The sequence below is a fragment of the Oncorhynchus mykiss genome, chromosome 6 (genome assembly GCF_013265735.2).
Source record: "Oncorhynchus mykiss isolate Arlee chromosome 6, USDA_OmykA_1.1, whole genome shotgun sequence".
NCBI classification, from domain to species: Eukaryota; Metazoa; Chordata; class Actinopteri; order Salmoniformes; family Salmonidae; genus Oncorhynchus; species Oncorhynchus mykiss.
In genome coordinates, this window is record NC_048570.1 from 25,335,131 (window position 1) to 25,360,517 (window position 25,387).

General features: G+C 41.3%; 1 protein-coding gene across 2 annotated transcripts in view; it reads right to left on the reverse strand.

Moving 5' to 3' along the window:
* LOC110525591 (transmembrane protein 132C) overlaps positions 1-25,387 on the reverse strand; it is a 202,622-nt gene that overhangs the window by 162,270 nt on the left and 14,965 nt on the right. For both annotated transcript variants that reach the window (XM_036979719.1, XM_021605839.2), the window contains exon 2: positions 5,681-6,569. In XM_036979719.1, coding sequence (XP_036835614.1) covers positions 5,681-6,569 — 889 coding nt within the window. The remainder of the gene's footprint in view (positions 1-5,680; positions 6,570-25,387) is intronic.

Consider the following 25,387-nt stretch of genomic DNA (forward strand, 5'->3'; position numbering starts at 1 on the left):
GAATCAGAGGGTAAGAATAAAGTTGTTTACAGTACCACTGACAGGCTGTAATTACATTGAGCTTGATCTGTGTACTGCTGAATGAAGTGGCTCATAGTAGGTTACTGTTTACTATGTAGAGAGACTACGGGCACTATTTTTGGCTGGCGGTAGGAAGGCACAAGTGTCAAACGCATGTCAGTTTGCAATTTCGTAATGTAAAAACTGGCACACTGCCATATATTTCCATCGCTGTCCATGAAACCACTCGCATGTGCGGTGCGCATTGTAGAATGGTGTCATTCGTGTGTAAACCTACCACTGTGTGCACGTTGCTGCGCCTAAAATGTGAAGAAATAATAGTTTATGAAGATTTTAAGCTAAACATTCTGATCTGTTCCATCAGCCTTATTAATTGATACGGCGTATACCTCCACTACACTATTTTCATATGCATTGTGGGGATCTATGGGGGCGCTATTTCATTATTGGATAAAAAAACGTGCCCGTTTTAAGCGCAATATTTTGTCACGAAAAGATGCTCGACTATGCATATAATTGACAGCTTTGGAAAGAAAACAGTCTGACTTTTCCAAAACTGCAAAGATATTATCTGTGAGTGCCACAGAACTCATGCTACAGGCGAAACCAAGATGAAACTTCAAACAGGAAATGAGCAGAATTTCTGGGGCTCTGTTTTCCATTGTCTCCTTATATGGCTGTGAATGCACCAGGAACGAGCCTGCCCTTTCTGTCGTTTCTTCAAGATGTCTGCAGCATTGTGACGTATTTGTAGGCATATCATTGGAAGATTGGCCATAAGAGACTACATTTTCCAGGGGTCCGCCCGGTGTCCTTTGTCTAAATTGGTGCGTAATCTTCAGCTGCGGGCATTTTCTCCTGGGATTCAGAACAGAAAGCTCACTTCCATGAACTATATATCATCGAAGAGATATGTGAAAAACACCTTGAGGATTGGTTCTAAACAACGTTTGCCATGTTTCAGTCGATATTATGGAGTTAATTTGGAAAAAAGTTTGGCGTTTTGCTGACTGGATTTTCGGGTTTTTTTGGTAGCCAAACGTGACGCACCAAACGGAGCGATTTCTCCTGAACAAATAATCTTTCAGGAAAAACTGAACATTTGCTATCTAACAGAGTCTCCTCATTGAAAACATCTGAAGTTCTTCAAAGGTAAATTATTTTATTTGAATGCTTTTCTGGTTTTTGTGAAAATGTTACCTGCTGAATGCTAACATTAACGCTAAATGCTACGCTAGCTAGCTACTGTTACACAAATTATTGTTTTCCTATGGTTGAGAAGCATATTTTGAAAATCTGAGATGACAGTGTTGTTAACAAAAGGCTAAGCTTGAGAGCTAGCATATTTATTTCATTTCATTTGCGATTTTCATGAATAGTTAACGTTGCGTTATGGTAATGAGCTTGAGGCTGTATTCACGATCCCGGATCCGGGATGGCTAAGTGCTAGAGGTTAAGAAGTGAGTATACACAATGCCCACTGAAAAATAAGTGGGTATACGGCGTATAACTGCATATAGCCTTCACTACACCACTACTTACACAGGTTCGGTAATTTACCTGTCTCAGCACTCCTGCGCTGAGTTTGGAGGGGTGGAAATATTTGAGGTGTGTCCTTAAAAACATGTGCACAACTAGGGATATTTAAGACCGACCAAAAGCTGGTCTTAGCAGTAACGCATTTGTTTATGGCATTGATTTTGCCAGCGGAGGTGCACACACAGTACATCAACAATGTTTTATTAAAATATCACAAGCAGCAAAACAGTCGACAGACATTCATTTTTTATATATTGTACATTATCTTTGTCCAGCTCCTGTGAAACATTTGGACTCATTATGTGTGATGCCCATTGCATGAAAGGTGTCAAAGAAGCCTGTTTAGGAACATCAAGATATTTAAAAAGGCGGCTTATGGTTTTTCCATTGATCATTTTGTAAAAATGCTATGGACCTAACTGTTAATCGTGGGAATTCCGATTGCTGTCCATGGTGCTGAATCCCCTTGTAGACTATATTTTCCTCTTTGTTTGTTTACCTTTCACATGGGAGTCACTACTGGCCATATCAAAGGCGATGGTAAGCTATAGCTATGTATATTTGGGTCATTAAACTGTGAGTGAACATTCCCTCTCTCTCTTTATATTGGATAATTTCCCAGCTCCTGTGAAAATGTTGGAAGTGCGTAAAACTCTCCATAGTCTACGTTGTCTTAGGCCCAATGTTATACGCCCACAGAGAGCAATAATGGTGCTTGTAACTGTATTTACACATAGCCTATTTAAAACAAGTTGTCGTTTCATTTTATTAGAATTTGATTTGAATTATTCACTGTCTTTTTAGTTCTCATCAATAGTTAATTTAATCTTGATCACTGACAACATTTGGTATTTCCATGGCTCAGACATAATGCATTTGACAGTAGGCCTATTTCAGTATGAATGCTATGTTAACAATATACTTCCATATTGAAGCCATGCAATTACTGTTCAAAAACATTTTGTTATTTTATTTTTGTAGGCTATTTAACAAACTAGTCTATAACAGACTAACATTGAAATTGCCATTGATGACAACACAATACATAAAATACCATAAATACACAACTTAAAGCAACCACGTACAGTTGAAGTCAAAAGTTTACATACACTTAAGTTGGAGGCATTAAAACTCGTTTTTCAACCACTCCGGTTAGCATATCTACTTTGTGCATGACACAATAACTTTTTCCAACCATTGTTTACAGACAGATTATTTCACTTATAATTCACTGTATCACAAATGCAGTGGGTCAGAAGTTTACATACACTAAGTTGACTGTACCTTTAAACAGCTTGGAGAATTCCAGAAAATGATGTCATGGCTTCAGAAGCTTCGGATAGGCTAATTGACATAATTTGAGTCAATTGGAGGTGTACCTGTGGATGTATTTCAAGGCCTACCTTCAAACTCAGTGCTTCTTTGCTTGACATCATGGGAAAATCAAAATAAATCTAAGACCTCAGAAGAAATGTTAGTAGACCTCCACAAGTCTGGTTCATCCTTGGGAGCAATTTCCAAACACCTGAAGGTACCACGTTCATCTGTACAAACAATATTACGCAAGTATAAACACCATGGGATCACGCAGCCATCAAATCGCTCAGGAAAGAGACGCATTCTGTCTCCTAGAGATGAACGTACTTTGGTGCGTCAAGTGCAAATCAATCCCAGAACAACAGCAAAGAACCTTGTAAAGATGCTGGAGGAAACAGGTACAAAAGTATCTGTATCCAAAGTAAAACAAGTCCTATATCGACATAACCTGAAAGGCCGCTCAGCAAGGAAGAAGCCACTACTCCAAAAACACCATAAAAAATCCAGACTACGGCTTGGAACTGCACATGGGGACAAAGATCATACTTTTTGGAGACATGTCCTCTGGTCTGTTGAAACAAAAATAGAACTGTTTGGCCATGATGACCATCGTTCGGGGGAAAAAGGGGGAGGATTGCAAGCCGAAGAACACCATCCCAACCATCAAGCACAGGGGTGGCAGCATCATGTTGTGGGGGTGCTTTGCTGCAGGAGGGACTGGTGCACTTCACAAAAATAGATGGCGTCATGAGGGAGGAAAATTATGTGGATATATTGAAGCAACATCTCAAGATATCAGTCAGGAAGTTAAAGCTTGGTCGCAAATGGGTTTTCCAAATGGACAATGACCCCAAAATTGTGGCAAAATAGCCTAAGGACAACAAAGTCAAGGTATTGGAGTGGCCATCACAAAGCCCTGACCTCAAGCCCATAGAAAATTTGTGGGCAGAACTAAAAAAAGTGTGTGAGCAAGGAGGCCTACAAACCTGACTCAGTTACACCAGCTCTGTCAGGAGGAATGGGCCAAATTTCATCCAAATTATTGTGGAAAGCTTGTGGAAGGCTACCCGAAACGTTTGACCCAAGTTAAACAATTTAAAGGCAATGCTACCAAATACTAATTGAGTGTATGTAAACTTCTGACCCACTGGGAATGTGACGAAATAAATTAAAGCTGAAATAAATCATTCTCTCTACTATTATTCTGACATTTCACAATCTTAAAATAAACTGGTGATCCTAACTGACCTAAGACAGGGAATTTTTACTTGGATTAAATGTCAGGAACTGTGGAAAAGCTGAGTTTAAATGTATTTGGCTAAGGTGTATGTACATTTCCGACTTCAACTGTATTTAGCTGTTCTGATTGGCCAGTGAGTGGTCAAGCCTCAACACAACTTCAACTGGTTATTTAATCAAAAACCCAGCCTGTTCGCGCCACCACTTGCTACTATGCCCATATTCTGGTTGTGAAAATAGTAAAAAATAAGACACCATGCAGCCAGTGGTGGTGGAAGTTGAGGGACTGAGTACAGAAAACATAATACCGTTGTGTATAAAGAGATCTAAATATTTTCTTGTCCTGGTGATTGGGCATGACACATGTACACACGAGGACACTCTTATCACCTAGTAACATGCAGAGGCCTGAAACCAGAGGCCTCTCCATATCTGAATCTCTCAGCTGGCCAGTACAGACTGGTAATCACAAAATACACTACTGCCAAATATAAACACCACAGGCTAAGTCTGTGTGACCAGTTTTTTATTAATGGGATAAAAAAAAAGATTATTTACAAACTTGCCATTACCTCATCTCACCAGAATAAATATCTGGTGATTAAATGTTATGTTCTAGTTTTCATTTAGATTATTCTTTTAGATTTCATGTGAAAGTCAGAGATCGCTGAGAGAGATATTCAACATCAAATCTAGACTCTAGAACAATGGAATATATTGGACATTTATGATAACTTGTCCTCTATTTCCATGGTTCAGGATGAGAAAAGTATAGTGTAGCTAATTTAAACTAGTTTCAGCATTTCCACTCACCTACTCAGAAAACAATCCAATCAGCCAGTTGGCTTGTTTTCATTTACACAGGTTGACAAATTGGCTTGACCCTAAGTCACGACATCTCTTATGGTTCATAAATGTTCCCAACCAGTGTGATTAAGATCAGGCTTGCAGTCATTACGCTAATGGAAATGCATTTTAATTAATGACATCCTCATTTGCATTGTGTGTTAATTATCTAAATCACTTAATCTCATCTGCACATTCTAATTACAACTTACAGCTTCAATGAATCTGACAATTTATCTGAGATAGAGATGCTCCACTCCCTGTTTTCACTGAGTTATATAAGCTTGGCTGAAATGAGTAAAGTAACTTTAATTTTGGAGACCGCAAAAACACTGAGAATTTTATAATTAAATCAGAACTAACAGCCAAACTGCCAAACGTTACACTTGCCCTATACTCCTTGCTAATTGAATTACAACTAGGGTGTTTTAAATTACAACTGTTGTTTTATTTCTTTACCTACCTATTGTTCACCTAATACCTTTTTTTGCACTATTGGTTAGAGCCTGTAAGTAAGCATTTCACTGTAAGGTCTACTACACCTGTTGTATTCAGCGCACGTGACAAATACACTTTAATTTGATTTGTATTACAAAGAGTTGTTCATTTCTCAAAGTCTTCACTCTTTAATACAGCATTGCAGAGACACTTTGTATGAAGATATGCACAGGTCTAATTATTAACCTTTAATATCAGAGCATGTACAGTATTGTCTTACCTTAGGGTGAACATTTCCACAGGAGAGAAGGCTGAGGCAGTGATGAAGGCAGAGACAGTGTCCCTCTGCCTCATAGGCATGGCTGGCACCATGACCAGGAAGTTACTATCCAGCCTGTGTTCAGTCAGGAAAGGAGTGGCAGGGATCTGGTACAGACGCACACTGCCGATCCTCCTCATGGGGGTGGAGGTGGATGAGCCGAACAGACCCTCCTGATTCGAGCGGATGGAGTTGCCTTTCCGGGCCTCCTCCGTGTGGCACTCCCCTTCCTCTGTTGACTGTAACATGTAGTAGAGCTCTACGGTGGTTCCCTCGGCCAACTCTATGGTCCTTTGACGCCCAGGCACTACGCTGGGGGGGCTGAACCAGCCAGCCAGGGGCTCCAGCTCAGCTACACACAGCCCCAGTTCCCCCTTCAGCTGGCAGGTGCCACGCACCTCCTGGGTCTCATGGAAGGCAAACATGCGTACGCAGGGCAGCTTGTCGATGGCGCTGTAGTCGTCCCAGTCCCTGCCGGCCACATAGAACAGCACTTGGACCCTGGGCTTGGCCAGGTAGATCCTTTCCTGAATGATGAAGGTCTGAACCTTCCAGTTGAAGGTGAACATGGAGGACGCCACAAAGGCTCCAGGGTGCTGGATGAGCTCCGGGGGGACAGGCTGCTCCACAGAGAGGGGTCCATAGCTGGCGTTTACTGAGGGCATGCTGCGGGCCTGATAAATGAAGAAGGGCTCTGTCCGCGACAGCAGGCTGGAGTTCCTCATAAACTCCTGGTTGGCCTCCTTCAGGAAGAAGGCTGACTCTGCGTTGACCACCTGGTAGTTGACAGGCAAGTAGGTGGGGATGGACGAAAACCTCTGCAATCCCTCCAAGACTCGACAGTCTGCTACTACAAGACAGAAAAGAAGGGCTGAGTCAGGACAAGCTCAGACAGTGCTTGCTTGTTCTACATCCTGTAAATTTCCTCTAAAGCTTCCCTCAGGTAAAACTAGAATGGCCATTTGGACTGGAGTTTAACAGACAGACCTGATAGAACTACACACAGACAGCAGAGATGACACTGACTAATGTATACTACTGTCAGGCCTACTTTACAATACATTTAATTATGTTGTAGATGTAATTTCATGGTGTATGGTTATTGTAATGTTTTGATATTCTTAAAATGAAGGAAACTAACTCCATGAGTCAGGACCATTGCACATTACATTACTATCCATATATTTTCTCATTTTGTAATAAAACAATAATAATAATACATATTGATTTGAAATTCACAAAGACCGAAATGGTCACATTTCTGAGAAGCACATCTGGAATAACCACATCATAAGTTTTGGTCAATGATATTCTACTTAGAACTAGTATCTTTTTCATGCTTTGCTGCCCCCTCCCCCGCTCCCTTCATGTTGGCTGCACCTAACATTCAAAATATTCTGCTCTGAAAACGGAGTGAGATCCAATTATATTGAACCTCTGGTAAATCAATCTTTCAGCTGAGCTCAGCTCAGTCTCCAGATGGAAGGGAAATATGCAATATTCTAGTGTGAGAACAAAGAGTACTGCACAAAGCCAGAAAGGTGCCGACAGAGAGTAGAGGCACCAACACAGACGACACCAACAGTATGATGACAAGATTATCAACACAGATTGTGATAAAACAAGAACAAGTAAACATTTAAATATGTATAACGTTCATGAAAAGCTCAGGTATAATTATCATATTGCAACTCTCATGAAAGATGACTTTAATTAGATGTATGTATGTATGTACCTACAATTCACTATGTGTTAAAGCTGAAATTCTGTACTTTTTCGGGTGACCCGATCAAATTCACATAGAAATGTGAGTTATAAATCTGTCATTCTCATTGAACCAAGTCTAACAAGCGGCAGATCTGTTCAATGTGCGCTATTTCTATGCTTCCCGTTCTTAAATTTGTTTTTTGCATCTTTTACCTTCAGTTTTGTACGGCAGCTTCAAGCAGCTGAAAACAATATTTTCGGTTATTGAAAATATGTTTTAGGTGGTAAAGTGATTTTCTACACTATACACTGCTTGTTTTTTCACAAACTGAAATTAGGCAAACTATTCGAATTTTAGCAACCAGGAAATGGCGGAGCTATTTCTGAATATATATATATATATAAGCAAAATGTACATGAACATACTGTATGAATGAATGTAATCATTGGAGTTTATGTATGTAATGTGGAGTAATCATGAGTTGTTTCTGGTGGGCCATTGTTAACAGGTCCCACTCCATGATGGCGTGTGTGATGAGGGAGAAAACACTACACTGGTAAAAAGGTTTTAATCACCCAAAGAGTGGGCTATGACCTTCCTTTTAAGAGCAATCTGCTGTGATTACTACACCCCTCCCCCCACCCGCACAGCACACTTCCATCTTCAACGTTTGCTGGGAGAGGATTTCATTCCTTAGCCACAGCCTTGTAAATCAATGTCCCGACAATTTACAAATCAGCCAGGGATTTGTGATTCATGGCGCCCACTTGACCTCGGCCCTGTCTGGCCCATGGAGGCAGCCTGGAGGCCGCGAGGGATGCAGCTTACCTACCTCTGCATCTGAAGGGCAATACAACACTGTTTAGCTAAGGGGCTCGCACTGTTTATTTTAGGGACACTCTCTCTCTATAACAGCTCCACTTAAACATCACTTAGCTGTTATAACAGAAGACAGAGACCATTGAACAATACTATACCGCAGTGTAATTTGTTATTTTCTGAACATACTTGAGAAGTGTTGTTTGTACACAAGAAGCATTGTTGCAGATGGTACGACGACATTAACAAATGAAAAGCTTGATTGTCCAACAAGAGCAATACAAGATAGAACAATCAGGAACAAAGTCTCCTCCTCTGTGGTCCCATGGTGGCAATGTTTATATTCGCATCTCAGGTTGCTGTCTCAATCCAGCAAGCCTTATAAGACAAAGCACTTACTCCAAAGGCATCAGCATTTCTCTCATGTCTCTACTATAATGATATTTATCGTCTGTGCTTTGCAGATGCCATAACACACTTGAGAAGGAATTAAATGTCCCTTTGTGCCTCACATACATAGGCTAATGCTACACATAGAACACTGTTAAGTGCACGTATACACATCTACGAATGGGATCACTCATCTTCTTAGTCAATCAGCCTGTTTTTAAAGTCAGTCAGATTTATTCCCTTGTTAACAGCTGTCAAATGACCATTTTCTAACCGTTTGTCACGCGGTATTGACAGTGAATGACAAATACCATACACTGCATGGGCAACATTTTGGTGTCTATGGAGTCAACAAAAGTCTGAGATATTTTCAAGAGAAGAATTACCTGTCAATGTTAAGCGTTACCACAGAGATTAGCTATGCAGTGTGTGCTGAAAGGAAAACCTTTATAGACTTAATATATTATTGTGAAGTTGACTGAATTTGTTGTCCCCCACAATGAAATCGGGGAAGGGACTGTGGATCTGGCTCCGTCAGTTAATACATTCATACGTTAGTCACACGCGATATCTCAGACAGCACTTGGGTGAATGATGCATCTTGCCATAGTAATCGACGATTGACCAGGTGGTGGCACTATAACAAGAGATTGAAAATGCAAACTTTAAAAGGTCACGCTTATCACCCCGTTTTGACCTAAATTCATGAAATTCAGTAGAAATTCACAAGGAACACATTTGCCTCAGGGACCCATAAGGTCCGCCATTATGTATTTTTTGTTATACTCTTCGAGCACCGAATGACCGATCTGCACAAAACTTGATATTTGATACAAAGGTCTCTCAAAAATATTTTACAGACTAGTACCTGAAACAACATGGCCGCTATTGACAATAAACATTCAGGTGGGTGTGGTCTGGCACGTAAAAGCATATAAATCTGTCAAGGATATTCATATTGTAACACAATTTGGTACACATGTTGCGAACACTGTCAAGACTCAACATATACAAGAAAATTCATATCGACCACATGGTGGCAATATAACGGCACATGTTTACAGTACCAGTCAAAAGTTTGGACACACCAATTCATTCAATAATTGTTTAAAAAATGTACTATTTTCTACATTTTAGAATAATAGTGAAGACAAAACTATGAAATTACACATATGGAATCATGCAGTAACCACAAAAGTGTTAAACAAATACAAATATATTTTATATTTGAGATTCTTCAAAGTAGCCACACTTTGCCTTTATGACAGCTTTGCACACTATTGGCATTCTCTCGACCAGCTTCATGAGGTAGTCACCTGGAATGCATATAAATTAAACAGGTGTGTCTTGTTAAAAGTTCATTTGTGGAATTTCTTTCCTTCTTAATGCGTTTGAGCCAATCATTTGTGTTGTGACTAGGTAGGGGTGGAATACAGAAGATAGCCCTATTTGGTAAAACCAAGTCCATATTTTGGCAAGAACAGCTCAAATAAGCAAAGAGAAATGACAGTCCATCATTACTTTAAGGCATGAAGGTCAGTCAATACGGAACATTTCAAGAACTTTGAACTTTTTTTCAAGTGCCGTTGCAAAAACCATCAAGCACAATGATGAATGAGGACCGCCACAGGAAAGGAAGACCCAGAGTTATCTCTGCTGCAGAGGATAAAGTTATTTAGAGTTACCAGCCTCAGAAATTGCTGCCCAAATAAATGCTTCACAGAGTTCAAGTAACAGACACATCTCAACATCAACTGTTCAAAGGAGACTGCATGAATCAGGCCTTCATGGTCGAATTGCTGCAAAGAAACCATTACTAAATGAAACCAATAAGAAGAAGAGACTACTTTGGAGAAGAAACATGAGCAATGGACATTAGACTGGTGGAAATCTGTCCTTTGGTGTAATGAGTCCAAATTTCAGATTTTTGGATCCAACCGCTTTGTCTTTGTTAGATGCAGAGTAGGTGAACGGATGATCTCTGCATGTGTGGTTCCCACATGAAGCATTGAAGATGGTGTGGAGGTGCTTTGCTGGTGACACTGTCAGTGATTTATTTAGAATTCAAGGCACACTTATCCAGCATGGCTACCACAGCATTCTGCAGCGATACGCCATCCCATCTGGTTTGCGCTTAGTGGGACTATAATTTGTTCTTCAACAGGACAATGCCCCATCACACCTCCAGGCTGTGCAAGGGCTATTTGACCAAGAAGGAGAGTGATGGAGTGCTGGCCTCCACAATAACCCAACCTCAACCCAATTGAGATGGTTTGGGATGAGTTGGACTGCAGAGTGAAGGAAAAGCAGACAACAAGTGCTCAACATACACTACCTTTAAAAAGTTTGGGGTCATTTAGAAATGTCCTTGTTTTTTTTAGAAAATTTTTTTTTTTGTCCATTAAAATTACATCAAATTGATCAGAAATACAGTGTAGACATTGTTAATGTTGTAAATGACTACTGTAGCTTGAATCAGCTGTTTTTTTAATGGAATATCTACATAGGCATACAGAGGCCCATTATCAGCAACCATCCCTCCTGTATTCCAATGGTACATTGTGTTAGCTAATCCAAGTTTGTCATTTTAAAAAGGTTAAATTGATCATTAGAAAACCCTTTTTCAATTATCTTAGCACAGCTGAAAACTGTTGTGCTAATTAAAGAAGCAATAAAACTGGCCTTCTTTAGACTAGTTGAGTATCTGGAGCATCAGCATTTGTGGGTTTGAGTACAGGCTCAAAATGGCCAGAAACAAAGACCTTTTCTCTGAAACTCGTCAGTCTATTCTTCTGAGAAATGAAGGCTATTCCATGCGAGAAATTGCCATGAAACTGAAGATCTCGTACAATGCTGTGTACTACTCCCTTCACAGAACAGCACAAACTGTCTTTAACCAGAATAGAAAGAGGAGTGGGAGGCCCCGTTGCACAACTGAGCAAGAGGACAAGTATATTAGAGTGTCTAGTTTGAGAAACAGACGCCTCACAAGTCTTCAACTGGCAGCTTCTTTAAATAGTACCCGCAAAACACCAGTCTCAACATCACCAGTGAAGAGGCGACTCCGGGATGCTGGCCTTCTAGGCAGATTTGCAAAGAAAATGCCATATCTCACACTGGCCAATGAAAAGAAAAGATTAAGATGGGCAAAATAACACAGACACTGGACAGAGGAAGTTTGGAAAAAAAGTGTTATGGACAGACAAATCTAAGTTTGAGGTGAGACGCAGAAAAAATGAAAAGATGCTGGAGGAGTGCTTGACGTCATCTGTCAAGCATGGTGGAGGCAATGTGATGGTCTGGGGGTGCTTTGGTGGTGGTAAAGTGGGAGATTTGTACAGGGTTAAAGGGATCATGGAGAGTCCAGCACAGTCATTGGATCTCAACCCTATTGAGCTGTTGTGGGAGCAGCTTGATCGTATGGTATGTAAGAGGTGCCCATCAAGCCAATCCAACTTGTGGGAAGTGCTTCAGGAAGTATGGGGTGAAATATTTTCAGATTACCTCAACAAATTGACAACTAGAATGCCAAAGGTCTGCAAGGCTGTAATTGCTGCAAATTGAGGATTCTTTGATGAAAGCAAAGTTTGAGGGACACAATTATTATTTCAATTAAAAATCATTATTTATAACCTTGTCAACATCTTGACTATTTTTCCTATTCATTTTGCAACTCAGTTCATGTATGTTTTCATGGAAAACAATGACATTTCTAAGTGACCCCAAACTTCTGAAAGGTAGTGTATGTGTGAACTCCTTCAAGACTGTTGGAAACGCAATCCAGGTGAAGCTGTTTGAGAGAATGCCAAGAGTCTGCAAAGCTGTCATCAAGGCAAAGGGTAGCTACTTTGAAGAATCTCAAATATAAAATATATTCTGATTTGTTTAACACTTTTTTGGTTACTACATGATTCCATATGTGTTATTTCATAGTTTTCATGTCTTCACTATTATTATACAATGTAGAATATATTAAAAATAAAGAAAACCCTTGAATGAGTAAGTGTGTCCAAACTTTTGACTGGTACTGTATATCTATGATCTGTTTGACTCACATGCTCAGGGACATGAGTAACTGACCCACACAATATCTCAGACCCCACTGGCCCACTTTTGACTAAACTTAGGTGAATGATATGCCTTGCCATAGAGATCTGGCATTTACAAAATTGCCCAAGGGGGGGCTATAGTTATCAACTGTATGTATGTCAGTCACACACGATTTCTCAGAAACCACTGGCCCGATTTTGATTAAACTTGGTTGAATGATCCGTAATTTACAAAATGATACTAAATGGCCCAAGGGGGTGCTGCATCATTGTTAAATGATGCCTTGTTTACATTTCTGAGGACCATTCTTCTAGCCACGTGAACATTTGATACAAAAGAAAGAAGAAGTTAATCAACCTTATTACAATTACAAGCACCGCCAAGATCTCAGAGGTAGCTCATTAACAAACATCATTTGGATTTGTTTGTGACTGAATTTAGCAGTAAGATTTCTAAACTGAGAGGACAAAAGTTTAAAGGAAGAACAAAAAAGGGATGTTATATATTCAGACTCCCTAGAACGTAAAAGTCTTTGCAGATTATTGAATTCCATTCAAAGCACCAGCAACAAATGGAAGCCCTGTGTGACCTCATGAAGTCTACCAATAAAAAATAGTTATGAATTTGACATGTGTATTCAAAAGCAGATAGCTACATTCCTCGATGCAATCTTTGTGAGGCAGCTTTGTAGAAAGACAAAGCCATTCCATGCTCATTGTAAAATAACATGCTGGAGATACATCAATTAATCTATGTAATAAAGGAGGTTGGACTTGTATGTTTACAACAAATACACAAAGCACTGTATTTGTTTTAACATCAGAAAATAATTCTTAAACCTTTTACACAAATGTTTTTTTTCATTTGTATCTTAATAAAAGCATCTTGAAGCCACCAACCTTTGAGTAGTTCATTATGTGACTATGTGGTAGAGTAACTGCAGCATATTGTAGTCTACAATATGCTTACACCCATAGACAACTGTGAGATCCCATTTCCCAGGCGCTGGGTATTTGTATGCAAATCTCTGATGGAATCCGTCTCTGGAATTGGCTCAGAATTTACAACCTCAAAAAAACAGACAACATCAAGAGTGAAAAAGGAAATAAAGAGGGATGGGAAAACTTTGAACCCAAATCCATAGTAACCAAGAGTCAGCATGCCAGTGCTTGGAATGGAAATAAATCATGTACATTGAGTGTACAAAACATTAGGAACACCTACTCCTTCCATGAAATAGACTGACCGGGTGAATAAAGTTGAAAGCAGTGGTGGAAAAAGTATCCAATTGTCATACTTGAGTAAAAGTAAAGATACCTTAATAGAACATGACTCAAGTAAAAGTCACCCAGTAAAATAGTACTTGAGTAAAAGTCTAAAAGTATTTGGGTTTAAATATACATAAGCCTAGTGCAACTAGTAACCGTTGCAAGATCGAATCCCCGAGGGACACATTCCGACACTCAAACATCATTTACAAATGAAGCATGTGTGTTTAATAGTCCTGTATTAGTGGACCGATATAACCGTCGATAGCACAGGCATGTTTTTGGTTTAATGGGTTACTGTATGTATGATACTAACAACTTTGTTGTCTTTCTGATACAATGTATCAAGTTCTCTCAATACCTTGAAAATTGAATTTTTTTTCCCCTTCCTCTCTGGCAATTGAGTTAGGAAGGATGCCTGTATCTGTGTAGTGACCCCCTTTACTCCACACACAGAGATGAGTACAAAACTCTCCCTCGCCCTTCACTTGGCAAATCTGACCATAATTCTGTCCTCCTGATTCCTGCTTACAAGCCAAAACTAAAGCAGGAAGCACCAGTGACTCAGTCAATAAAAAAGTCAGATGAAATGGATGCTAAGCTACAAAACTGTTTTCCAGGACAGACTGGAATAAGTTCCGGGACTCTTCCGATGACATTGAGGAGTGCACCACATCAGTCACTGGCTTCATCAATAAGTGCATCAATGACGTCATCCCCACAGTGACTGTAGTTACATACCCCAACCAGAAGCCATGGATTACAGGCAACATTTGCACTGAGCTAAAGGGTAGAGCTGCCGCTTTCAAGGAGCGGAACAATTACCCGGCAGCTTATAAGAAATCCCGCTATGCCCTCCGGCAAACCATCAAACAGGCAAAGCGTCAATACAGGACTAAGATTGAACAGTACGACACCGGCTCCGACGCTCGTCGGAGGTGACAGGGCTTGGAAACTATTACAGACTACAAAGGGAAGCACAGCCGATAGCTGCCCAGTGACACGAGCCTAACAGACGAGCTAAATTACTTCCATGCTCGCTTCGAGGCAAGTAACACTGAAACACGCATGAGAATATCAGCAGTTCCAGAGGACTGTGTGATCATGTTCACCTCAGCCTATGTGAGTAAGACCTTTAAACAGGTCAACTTTCACAAGGCCGCAGAGCCAGATGGATTACCAAGACGTGGACTCCGAGCGTGCGCTAACCAACTGGCAAGTGTCTTCACTGACATTTTCAACCTCTCCCTGTCTGTCTGTAATACCAACATGTTTCAAGCAGACCACCATAGTCCCTGTGCCCAAGAACACTAAGGTAGCCTGCCTAAATGACTACTGACCTGTAGCACTGACGTCTGTAGCCATGAAGTGCTTTGAAAGGCTGGTCATGGCTCACATCAACACCATGATCCAAGAAACCCTAGACCCACTCCAATTTGCATACCGCCCCAACAGATCCACAGATGATGCAATCTCTATTGCACTCCACACTGCCCTCCTGTACTCCCTGTTCACTCATGACTGCACGGCCAAGCACGACTCCAACACCATCATTAAGTTTGCTGATGACAGTGGTAGACCTGATCACCAACAACGACAAGACAGCATATAGGGAGGAGGTCAGAGACCTGGCCGTGTGGTGCCAGGACAACAAACTCTCCCTCAACGTGATCAAGACAAAGGAGACGATTGTGGACTACAGGAAAAGGAGGACCGAGGACACCCCCATTCTCATCGACGGGGCTGTAGTTGATCAGGTTGAGAGCTTCAAGTTCCTTGGTGTACACATCACCAACAAACTAACATGGTCCAAGCACATCAAGACAGTCGGGAAGAGGGCACAGCAAAACCTATTCCCCCTCAGGAGACTGAAAAGATTTGGCATGGGTCTTCAGATCCTCAAAAGGTTCTAAAGCTGCACCATCGAGAGCATCCTGCCTGGCTGGTTGCATCACTGCCTGGTATGGCAACTGCTCTGCCTCCGACCGCAAGGCACTACAGAGGTTTTAGTTTTTATTTAACTTGGCAAGTCAGGTAAGAATAAATTCTTATTTACAATGACGGCCTACTCCGGCCAAACCCAATGTGGGGTAGGGTAGTGCGCACGGCCCAGTACATCACTGGGGCCAAGCATCCTGCCATCCAGGACCTCTATGCCAGGCGGTGTCAGAGGAAGGCCCTAAAAAATGGTCAAAGACTCCAGCCACCCTAGTCATAGACTGTTCTCTCTGCTACCGCACGGCAAGCGGTACCAGAGCGCCAAGTCTACGTCCAAGAGGCTTCTAAACAGGTTATACCCCCAAGCCATAAGACTATTGATATTATAATCAAATGGCTACCCAGACTATTTGCATTGCCCCCCCCCCCCCCTTTATTACGCTGCTGCTGCTGCTACTGTTTTTTTCCCCAACTTTATTTAACCAGGTAGGCTAGTTGAGAACAAGTTCTAATTTACAACTGCGACCTGACCAAGATAAAGCAAAGCAGTGCGACACAAACAACAATGCAGAGTTACACATGGAATTAACAAACATGGTCAATAACACAATAGAGAAAAAAATTTATATATACAGTGTGTGCAAATGAGGTAAGATAAGGGAGGTAAGGCAATAAATAGGCCATATTGGTGAAATAATTACAATTTAGCAATTCAACACTGGAGTGATAGATGTGCAGAAGATGAATGTGCAAGTAGAGATACTGGGGTGCAAAGGAGAAAAGAAAAAAACAGTATGGGGATGAGGTAGTTGGATGGGCTATTTACAGATGGGCTATGTACAGGTGCAGTGATCTGTGAGCTGCTCTGACAGCTGGTGCTTAAAGTTAGTGAGGGAGATATGGGTCTACAGCACATATGTCAGAGTCAAGGCCCGCGGGCCACATCCGGCCCGCAAGAAGGTTTTTTACGGCCCCTGGGATGATCTTGATTTATTATTAGAACCGGCCCGCAGCAAGCCGGCAGCCCGCAGATCTTTTACACGCACCAATACTACATTTCCCACAATGCAAAGGTGACGCACCGAGCAGTAGGCTGCTTCATTTCAATATTTATTGGCACAGCAGTCGTCAGCATCACAGTAAAATTAACTTTCAGATACCCATCAAAAATGGCAAAACGGAAGGTGGATACTGAGAACCGGGGGTTTCAAACAAGGTGGGAGTCGGAGTATATGTTCACGAAGGTAGCTGGAAAACCTGTGTGTCTTCTGTGTGGAGAAAGTGTGGCGGTACTGAAAGAGTATAATCTGAGACGACATTATGAAACGAAACACGCGGACACACACGCGGACGCAACTGTCAAGGCCAGTTTTATTTTGGCAGAAGAGATCGCTAAATCAGCCCGGCCATTTACGGAGGGGGATTTCATCAAAAACTGCATGATTAAAGTTTGTGACGAAGTTTGCCCAGAAAAAAGGCAACTCTTTTTAAATGTGAGTCTGAGCAGAAACACCATTGCCGAGAGAGTAGACCAGTTGTCCATCAATCTAAAAGAGCAGCTTGTGAAAAAGGGAAAAGATTTTATTGCATATTCCTTGGCTGTGGATGAGAGCACCGACATTTCTGACATTGCCCAGTTGTCAATTTTCATCCGCGGAGTGGACTCCAACCTAAGCGTGACAGAGGAGTTTTTGGCTTTACGTCCTATGCATGGCACAACTACGGGGCATGATTTGTATGAAGAGGTGTCAAGATGTGTAAATGAGATGGAGCTGCCTTGGGAAAAACTCGTGGGTTTGACAACCGACGGAGCACCTGCGATGTGTGGACACAGGAGCGGACTGGTGGCGAAGATACGGGAAAAGATGCAAGAGGAAAACGCGACAGGTGAGCTGACAGCTTATCATTGTATCATACACCAGGAAGCGTTGTGCGGTAAAGCCTTGAAAATGGAGCATGTAATGAGCATCATCACGCGCACAGTTAACTTTATCAGAGCCAAAGGTTTGAATCACCGCCAGTTCAAGGCATTTCTGACGGAGTTAGAAACGGAGCATGGTGATTTGCCTTATCACACAGAGGTGCGATGGCTAAGCCAGGGAAAGGTGCTTCAAAGATGTTTCGAGCTTCGTGAGGAGATTTGTCTGTTCTTGGACAGCAAAGGGAAAGACACAACACAACTCCGAGACGAAATGTTTCTGTGTGAAATGGCTTTTCTGTGTGACATTACGAGTCATCTGAATGCAATAAACTTGCAGCTGCAGGGTCGGGATCGTGTCATCTCTGATATGTACAGTACAGTGAAGGCATTTAAAACCAAACTGACTCTGTGGGAGACGCAGATGCGGAAAGAAAATTTGAGCCACTTTCCCAGCTGCCAGACCATGAAAGAGAAGCTCTCTACCAGTGCGTTCCCGAGCACACAGTTGGCTGATAAAATAGGTATGCTTGCCGCTGACTTTCGACGCCGATTTGCTGACTTTGAAGCACAAAAAAGCAGGTTGGAACTGCTCGGTAACCCATTTGCTGTTGACGTGGAAAGCTCACCACCAAACCTCCAAATGGAGTTGATTGACCTCCAATGCAATGATGCACTGAGGGCAAAATATGCGGCAGTGGGTGCTGCGGAGTTCGCCCGTTTCCTCCCCGGCACAATGCCCCAGCTGCGCATCCAGGCTGCTCAAACGTTGTCTATGTTTGGCAGCACATACCTGTGTGAACAACTGTTTTCTTTGATGAACCTGAACAAAACATCACACAGAAGTCGACTTACTGCTGAACACCTCCACTCAATTCTGAGGATTTCTTCAGCTCAGAGCCTTACCCCGAACATTGATGAACTTGTGGAAAAGATGGGACACCACCAAGTATCACCCTCAACCTCAAACAAGTGAACATTACTGTGCAATCACATATTTAGAGTTTTTACTCAGTTCAAGTTTAAAAGTTAAAATTTAATATTTGTTTTCACTGCATGTTACTTCTCCTTAAACAAAGTGTTGTTTTTGATTAATAGATTTTTGCACTTTATTTTTTTGTATTTCAATCCAATTATATTTTAAAAATATTTCAGTTGAGTGGATGATAGAAAATTGCTATTATTGTTTTTTCTTTGAAGTAAATTTAGCCCACTTTTGCTAAAATAGAAAATATAGTCTACTGATGGTGCCTTGAATACCGGTTTCTTTCATTTAATGTTCATGTTATGGGGATATTTATATAAAGGAAATTTGTCTTTTGTGTCTGTTGAAAATTAAAGATTACTGACAGAGCCATAAGAAAATATTGCTTTATTTATCTGATCATATTGTAATATATTTGTTAGGTTTTCAGTAGGTTCAATTAGGTTCACTAGACTATATGCGTCATTTAAAAATTTTTCAATGAACATTCGAACAGTCCGGCCCTCGTCTTGTAGCTGATTTTTTTATTTGGCCCTCCGTCCATTTGACTTTGACACCCCTGGTCTACAGCTTCAGTGATTTTTGCAATTCATTCCAGTCATTTGCAGCAGAGAACTGGAAGGATAGGCGGCCAAAGGAGGAATTGGCTTTGGGGGTGACCAGTGAAATATATCTACTGGAGCGTGTGCTACGAGTGGGTGCTGCTATGGTGACCAGTGAGCGGAGATAAGGCAGTGCTTTACCTAGCAAGACTTATAGATGACCTGGAGCCAGTGTGTTTGGCGACGAATAGGAAGCGAAGGCTAGCCAACGAGTCCATACAGGTCGCAGTGTGGGTAGTATATGGGGCTTTGGTGACAATTTATGGCACTGTGATAGACTGCATCCAATTTGCTGAGTAGAGTGTTGGAGGCGATTTTGTAAATAACATCACCGAAGTCAAGGAACGGCAGGATAGTCAGTTTTACGAGGATATGTTTGGCAGCATGAGTGAAGGAGGCTTTGTTGCGAAATAGGAAGCAGATTATAGATTTAATTTGGGATTGGAGATGCTTAATGTGAGTCGAAGGAGAGTTTACAGTCTAACCAGACACCTAGTTATTTGTAGTTGTCCACATATTCTAAGTCAGAATCGTCCAGAGTAGTGATGCTGGACAGGCGTGCAGGTGCAGGCAGCGATCAGTTGAAGAGCATGCATTTAGTTTTATTTGCATTTAAGAGCAGTTGGAGGCCACGGAAGGAGAGTTGTATGACATTGAAGCTCGTCTGGAGGTTAGTTAACACAGTGTCCAAAGAAGGGCCAGAAATATACAGAATGGTGTCGTCTGCGTAGAGATGGATCAGAGAATCACCAGCAGCAAGAGCGACACCATTGATGTATACAGAGAAAAGAGTCAGTCCGAGAATTGAACCCCCATAGAGACTGCCAGAGGTCCGGACAACAGGGTCTCCGATTTGACACATTGAACTCTGTCTGAAAAGTAGTCAGTGAACCAGGCGAGGCAGTAATTTGAGAAACCACTCTCTGGTTATTATCTATGCATAAGTCAATTTAATAACTCTACCTACATGTATATATTACCTCAATTACCTTGACTAACCGCACATTGTACTGATAACCCCTGTTTATAGCCTCGCTATTGTTATTTTACTGCTGCTCTTTAATTAATTCTTATTTTATTTCTTATTTTTCTCTAGGTATTTTTCTTAAAACTGCATTGTTGGTTAAGGGCTTGTAAGTAAGAATTTCACTTTAAGGTCTACAACTGTTGTATTCAGCAAATATGACAAATACAATTTGATTTGATTGTCGAAAGCGTTACACAGGGATATTGGCCATTGTTGACTCTAATGCTTCCCACAGTTGTCAAGTTGGCTGGATGTTCTTTGGGTAGTGGATCATTCTTGAAACACACGGGAAACAGTTAAGTGTGAAAAAACCCAGCAGTGTTGCAGTTCTTGACACACTCAAAACAGTGCACCTGGCACCAAACCCAGTTTAAAGACATTTAAATCTTTTGTCTTGCTCATTCATACTCTGAATGGTACATATACACAAACCATGTCTCAATTGTCTTAAGGCTTAGAAATCCTTCTTTAACCTGTCTCCTCCCCTTTATCTACACTGATTGAAGGGGATTTAACAAGTGACATCAATAAAGGACCATTGGTTTCACTCAGTGGTGTAAAGTACTTAAGTAAAAAATACTTTAAAGTACTACTTAAGTAGTTTATTGTGGTATTTTTTGTCTTTTTCTTCACTACATTCCTAAAGAACATGTCTTTTTTACTCCATACCTTTTCCCTGACACCCAAAATTATGCCTTACATCTTCAATGCTTAGCAGGACAGGAAATGGTCCAATTCACATACATATCAAGAGAACATCTCTGGTCATCCCTACTGCTTCTGATCTGGTGGATTAATGAATCCACCAGATTAATCCACATCCCTGGGGCGGCAGGGTAGCCTAGTGGTTAGAGTGTTGGACTAGTAACCGGAAGGTTGCAAGTTCAAACCCCCGAGCTGACAAGGTACAAATCTGTCGTTCTGCCCCTGAACAGGCAGTTAACCCACTGTTCCTAGGCTGTCATTGAAAATAAGAATTTGTTCTTAATTGACTTGCCTGGTTAAATAAAGGTTAAATAAAATTAAAGGCCCTTCTTTTTTGGAAGAAAAAAAACATTTATATACAGTATCAGTCAAAAGCTTGGTGTCCCTACTGCTTCTGATCTGGTGGATTCTTTATTTTTACTATTTTCTACATTGTAGAAGTCATCAAAACTATGAATGAACACATATGGAATCATATATATATTTCATTCTTCAAAGTAGCCACCCTTTGCCTTGATGCACATTCTTGGCATTCTCTCAATCAGCTTCATGAGGTAGTCACCTGGAATGCATTTAAATTAATTAGGTGTGCCTTGTTAAAATGTTATTTGTTACTTCCCACATCCATGTGTGGGCTAGATCATGTGGGACTGGTGTAGGTTAACCCATGTGGTGCTGGTGTGGGATTGCTGTGGGCTAGCCCGTGCTGGGCTGGTGTGGGCTAACCTGTGTCCACCTTGCCCACTGAATACCCACATGGGGCCAATGGGGTCATGTTTCCTGGGATAAGGCTATAATGGTTGACTTTGACAGTTCCTCCTCCTCTCTTCTTTTCCTCTTCCTGGGTGTGTACCTCTCTCTTACACCTTTGACTCCCACAGTCCACAGCCCTGACTTTAATCTGAATGGGACATTCCTTAAATATGAAGAATGACTTAAAGCTCTCTCATCCCTATGTATTACCAACAGCGTATTTATCATAATATGTAATTAATAAGGGCTATTGAATATGTGCCCTAGTGTCAACAATAATAAACATATTTTTTATTTCAAGCATCATTTGAGAATGATCTATGTTGTTGAGCCACCAAGAAATGTAAGAAAGTGGCAAAGGCACTAGGGGACGAATCTATACACGATACAATATTATATTATTTTCGCTTGTTTACTTTCCTAGGGCCGTATAAAATCTATGCTATGGAAAGTTTGGACGGAATTACAGAAGACAGACAATAAAAAATAAATTCAACGATATTCAAAAATGTATTGAAAACTTAGTAGTAAATCCACTAAATATAATGAACTTTATTATTTCATTTGCCCTAGTTAATCGTAAGACATGAACAAAATGCTTCAGTGATTTGTAGTTTCCTGCAACTTTCTGAAACAGCAAAGGAATGCCCCAGTCTGTGTGTGTCTGAGGTGCACACGTACGACTACACTTTATGTAGCCATGATGCGATGATGCTAATGATAACCATAGAGATGGAAAGGCTTTCCCAAAAACCAGAATGATATCACGATTATTTGCATCAATCCATTGGCTATTTGTTTTCCAACCTCTGCAGTCACATGCACACTACAGAAAGTCATCCAAACAATGGGCTCTGGCTGGTGCACACTTGAATTAAAGTGCAACCCACCCGAAAATCTAAATTTTGTAGATTTTTCAAGACCTCAAAGGTGGTCCCCTGAGGTGGTTTAAGCATTGTTGTGGACTTAGAACATCCAATTTGGTTGTTTTTCTATTTAAAAAACAAACAATTTTGAGGCCAAAAACCAGATTTTTTTTTTTTTTAAACAGAAACCTGGAAAAACAAAACAGAGAAAACAGAATTTGGGGATTTTTGTTTGATGGAATCGGGCAGAACATAATTATTTTTACTTTTCCCACAGAAAGAGGATAATTTAGACAGAGTCAATAAGAGCACTTTTGGAGCACTACGACGATCACTTTAAACTGACATTTTCCCTAGGCGCTATTACCCCTCCCTCTCTATCCCTGAGATGAGCAAAATTACATCTATAATAACTACTCATGTGCAAATTGCTGTGTGTAGAACAGTTTCCTCTTCGACTATAGTGGTGAACCTGCTGTAGCTGTTTGCTGCCTGACCTTAAATAGATGGCCACATTCTACACGGTAAGAGCTAATAAAGAGTAATGGGCCTGTGGCTTCACTAAGAGAATAGCTATTTTTGTGTTTATGAGAGAAAGCATCATCTTGGAGATGAAAGAGTATTGACCAGGGAAAAGTAAACAGCAGCAGCAGTAGCTGTACTCCTTGGATGTGTTTGGTAAAGCTGTGGGGCAGAGACGAGAAGAACCCCGGACACCACATTCTCATCCCAATGTGCCTCGCTGTGAGAGACAGCGGGGACACCATTAGTTTCTAAAAAGGAACGTTCAGGTGCTGTGATGAGGCCTGATGTGTCTGGAACACTGTTATCACAGAGGTTATCAATCAGTGAGTGACCTGGGCTGGGTTGTAGACATTACTGGTCCCCTGGATGCAGAGAAGAAGGGCTCCATTGTGCCAGAGCAGGCAGCGCACACGGTTGTAGGGGAGGATACAAGGCCAGGCCAGAGAGCTTTTGGCCTGGACAGGGAGGATGAGACAAGCACAGATTTGTGTGCCAATCAGTATTCCCAGGGCCGCTCCGGACTTTTCTAAAACATAAACTGGCCGCCTAATGAATCTCTTGCCCTCACACTGCCCTTTATTGCAAAGTGATATCGTAAATCAGGGCAAACACAGGGCCTCTCGGAGGGCAGAGTGAGTCGGCCTCTTTGTGTGCACTGAGGGACATTTAATAATGAGAGCCGACCAGGGGAATAAGTGGACACAAACCCACCAAAGATCTATACGCTGCTGCTCAGACAACACACTGCTCAGACAACACACTACTCGGACAACACACTGCTCGGACAACACACTGCTCAGACAACACACTGCTCAGACAACACACTGCTCAGACAACACACTGCTCAGACAACACACTGCCCGATGCAGGGCACAACGGGTGTAAAAAATAAAGTATGGAACCAAATCAAAATGTTCCAGTAAACATTACGAGGATGAGAAAATGCAAAACATTTGAATTGTAAAACGAATATAGTTCACTTCTCCGCCGGTCTCACTACAGGAAACACACACTGAAATCTTCATTCTCGCCACATCTGACTGTGCACAGGTCAATAAAATGCTGATTAGACATTCATATCACCCAAAAGGATTGCTCTCAGACCACAACTTGAAGCTCGGCGATATTCATTGCAGAAGATTTACAAAATATGAAGACAAAAAAGATCAGATACATTGCTGTAATATAAGGAATTGTAGTGACTATCGTCATCGGGCTGTTACATTATGCCGGGCATACACTAACCGATTTTTCCATGAATTCACCACATTTTTGCTTTCCCAGAATAATTTTCATGATTAGGGTGAAATCATATAAACTTGGGCTAGGATCAGTTAGGTCAGGACTCGCGTAGTTTGAGCGGGTAAAGGACGCACTCATGTTCCGTTCTCCAGACCCGTGACAGATTTCCCGATAATTATCTGCCTTGTCAGAAATGTTTGTTGTGCATCTTGTAGTATGAGCAGTGCTACGACACAATTGGGCAAGGACTACTGCCAATAGTCAAAGAGCACTCAGCACGTGAGACGAAAACAATGATGGCGAAGAGCAGAGTAAGAACAATACGCACCGTGTGGACCGAGGTAATGGAAGACAGATTGGTGGAGCTGTGGAGAGAATGTGGCTTCCTTTTCAATATTACCTCTGCCTCCTAACATGACAGAAACCAAAAAGATAACAGCTGGGGGGGATAGTCAAGGATAGTCCTTACCAGAGTCGAGTCTATTGCTCTGGTCCTTAACAGCTACAAGTGGCCATGACAAACCACTTCACTCTCTCTTCATTGGGACAATATAACACCTACAGTACCAGTTGACCTCCTGTCCTCTTATCACAAATCAGGACATCTACAGAATATTGAAAAAATATTACCACTGACTTCACACAATGTCATTGATGACAAGTAATCAAAACTACTCTTAATGATAATTGTGCATACAGAGGAGTAAGAGGATCTGTGGAACAATGACTTGCCTGAGAGACCTGAGGACAATAGCTACTTCTCCAGTCAGAGGCTAAGCATCTTGCTTGGCATGTAACCCTCTCCTCTTTGTACTACAGAAGACACATACCCAGAGTCTAAAAATGGCATATCAAATAGCTGGCTGTGTGAC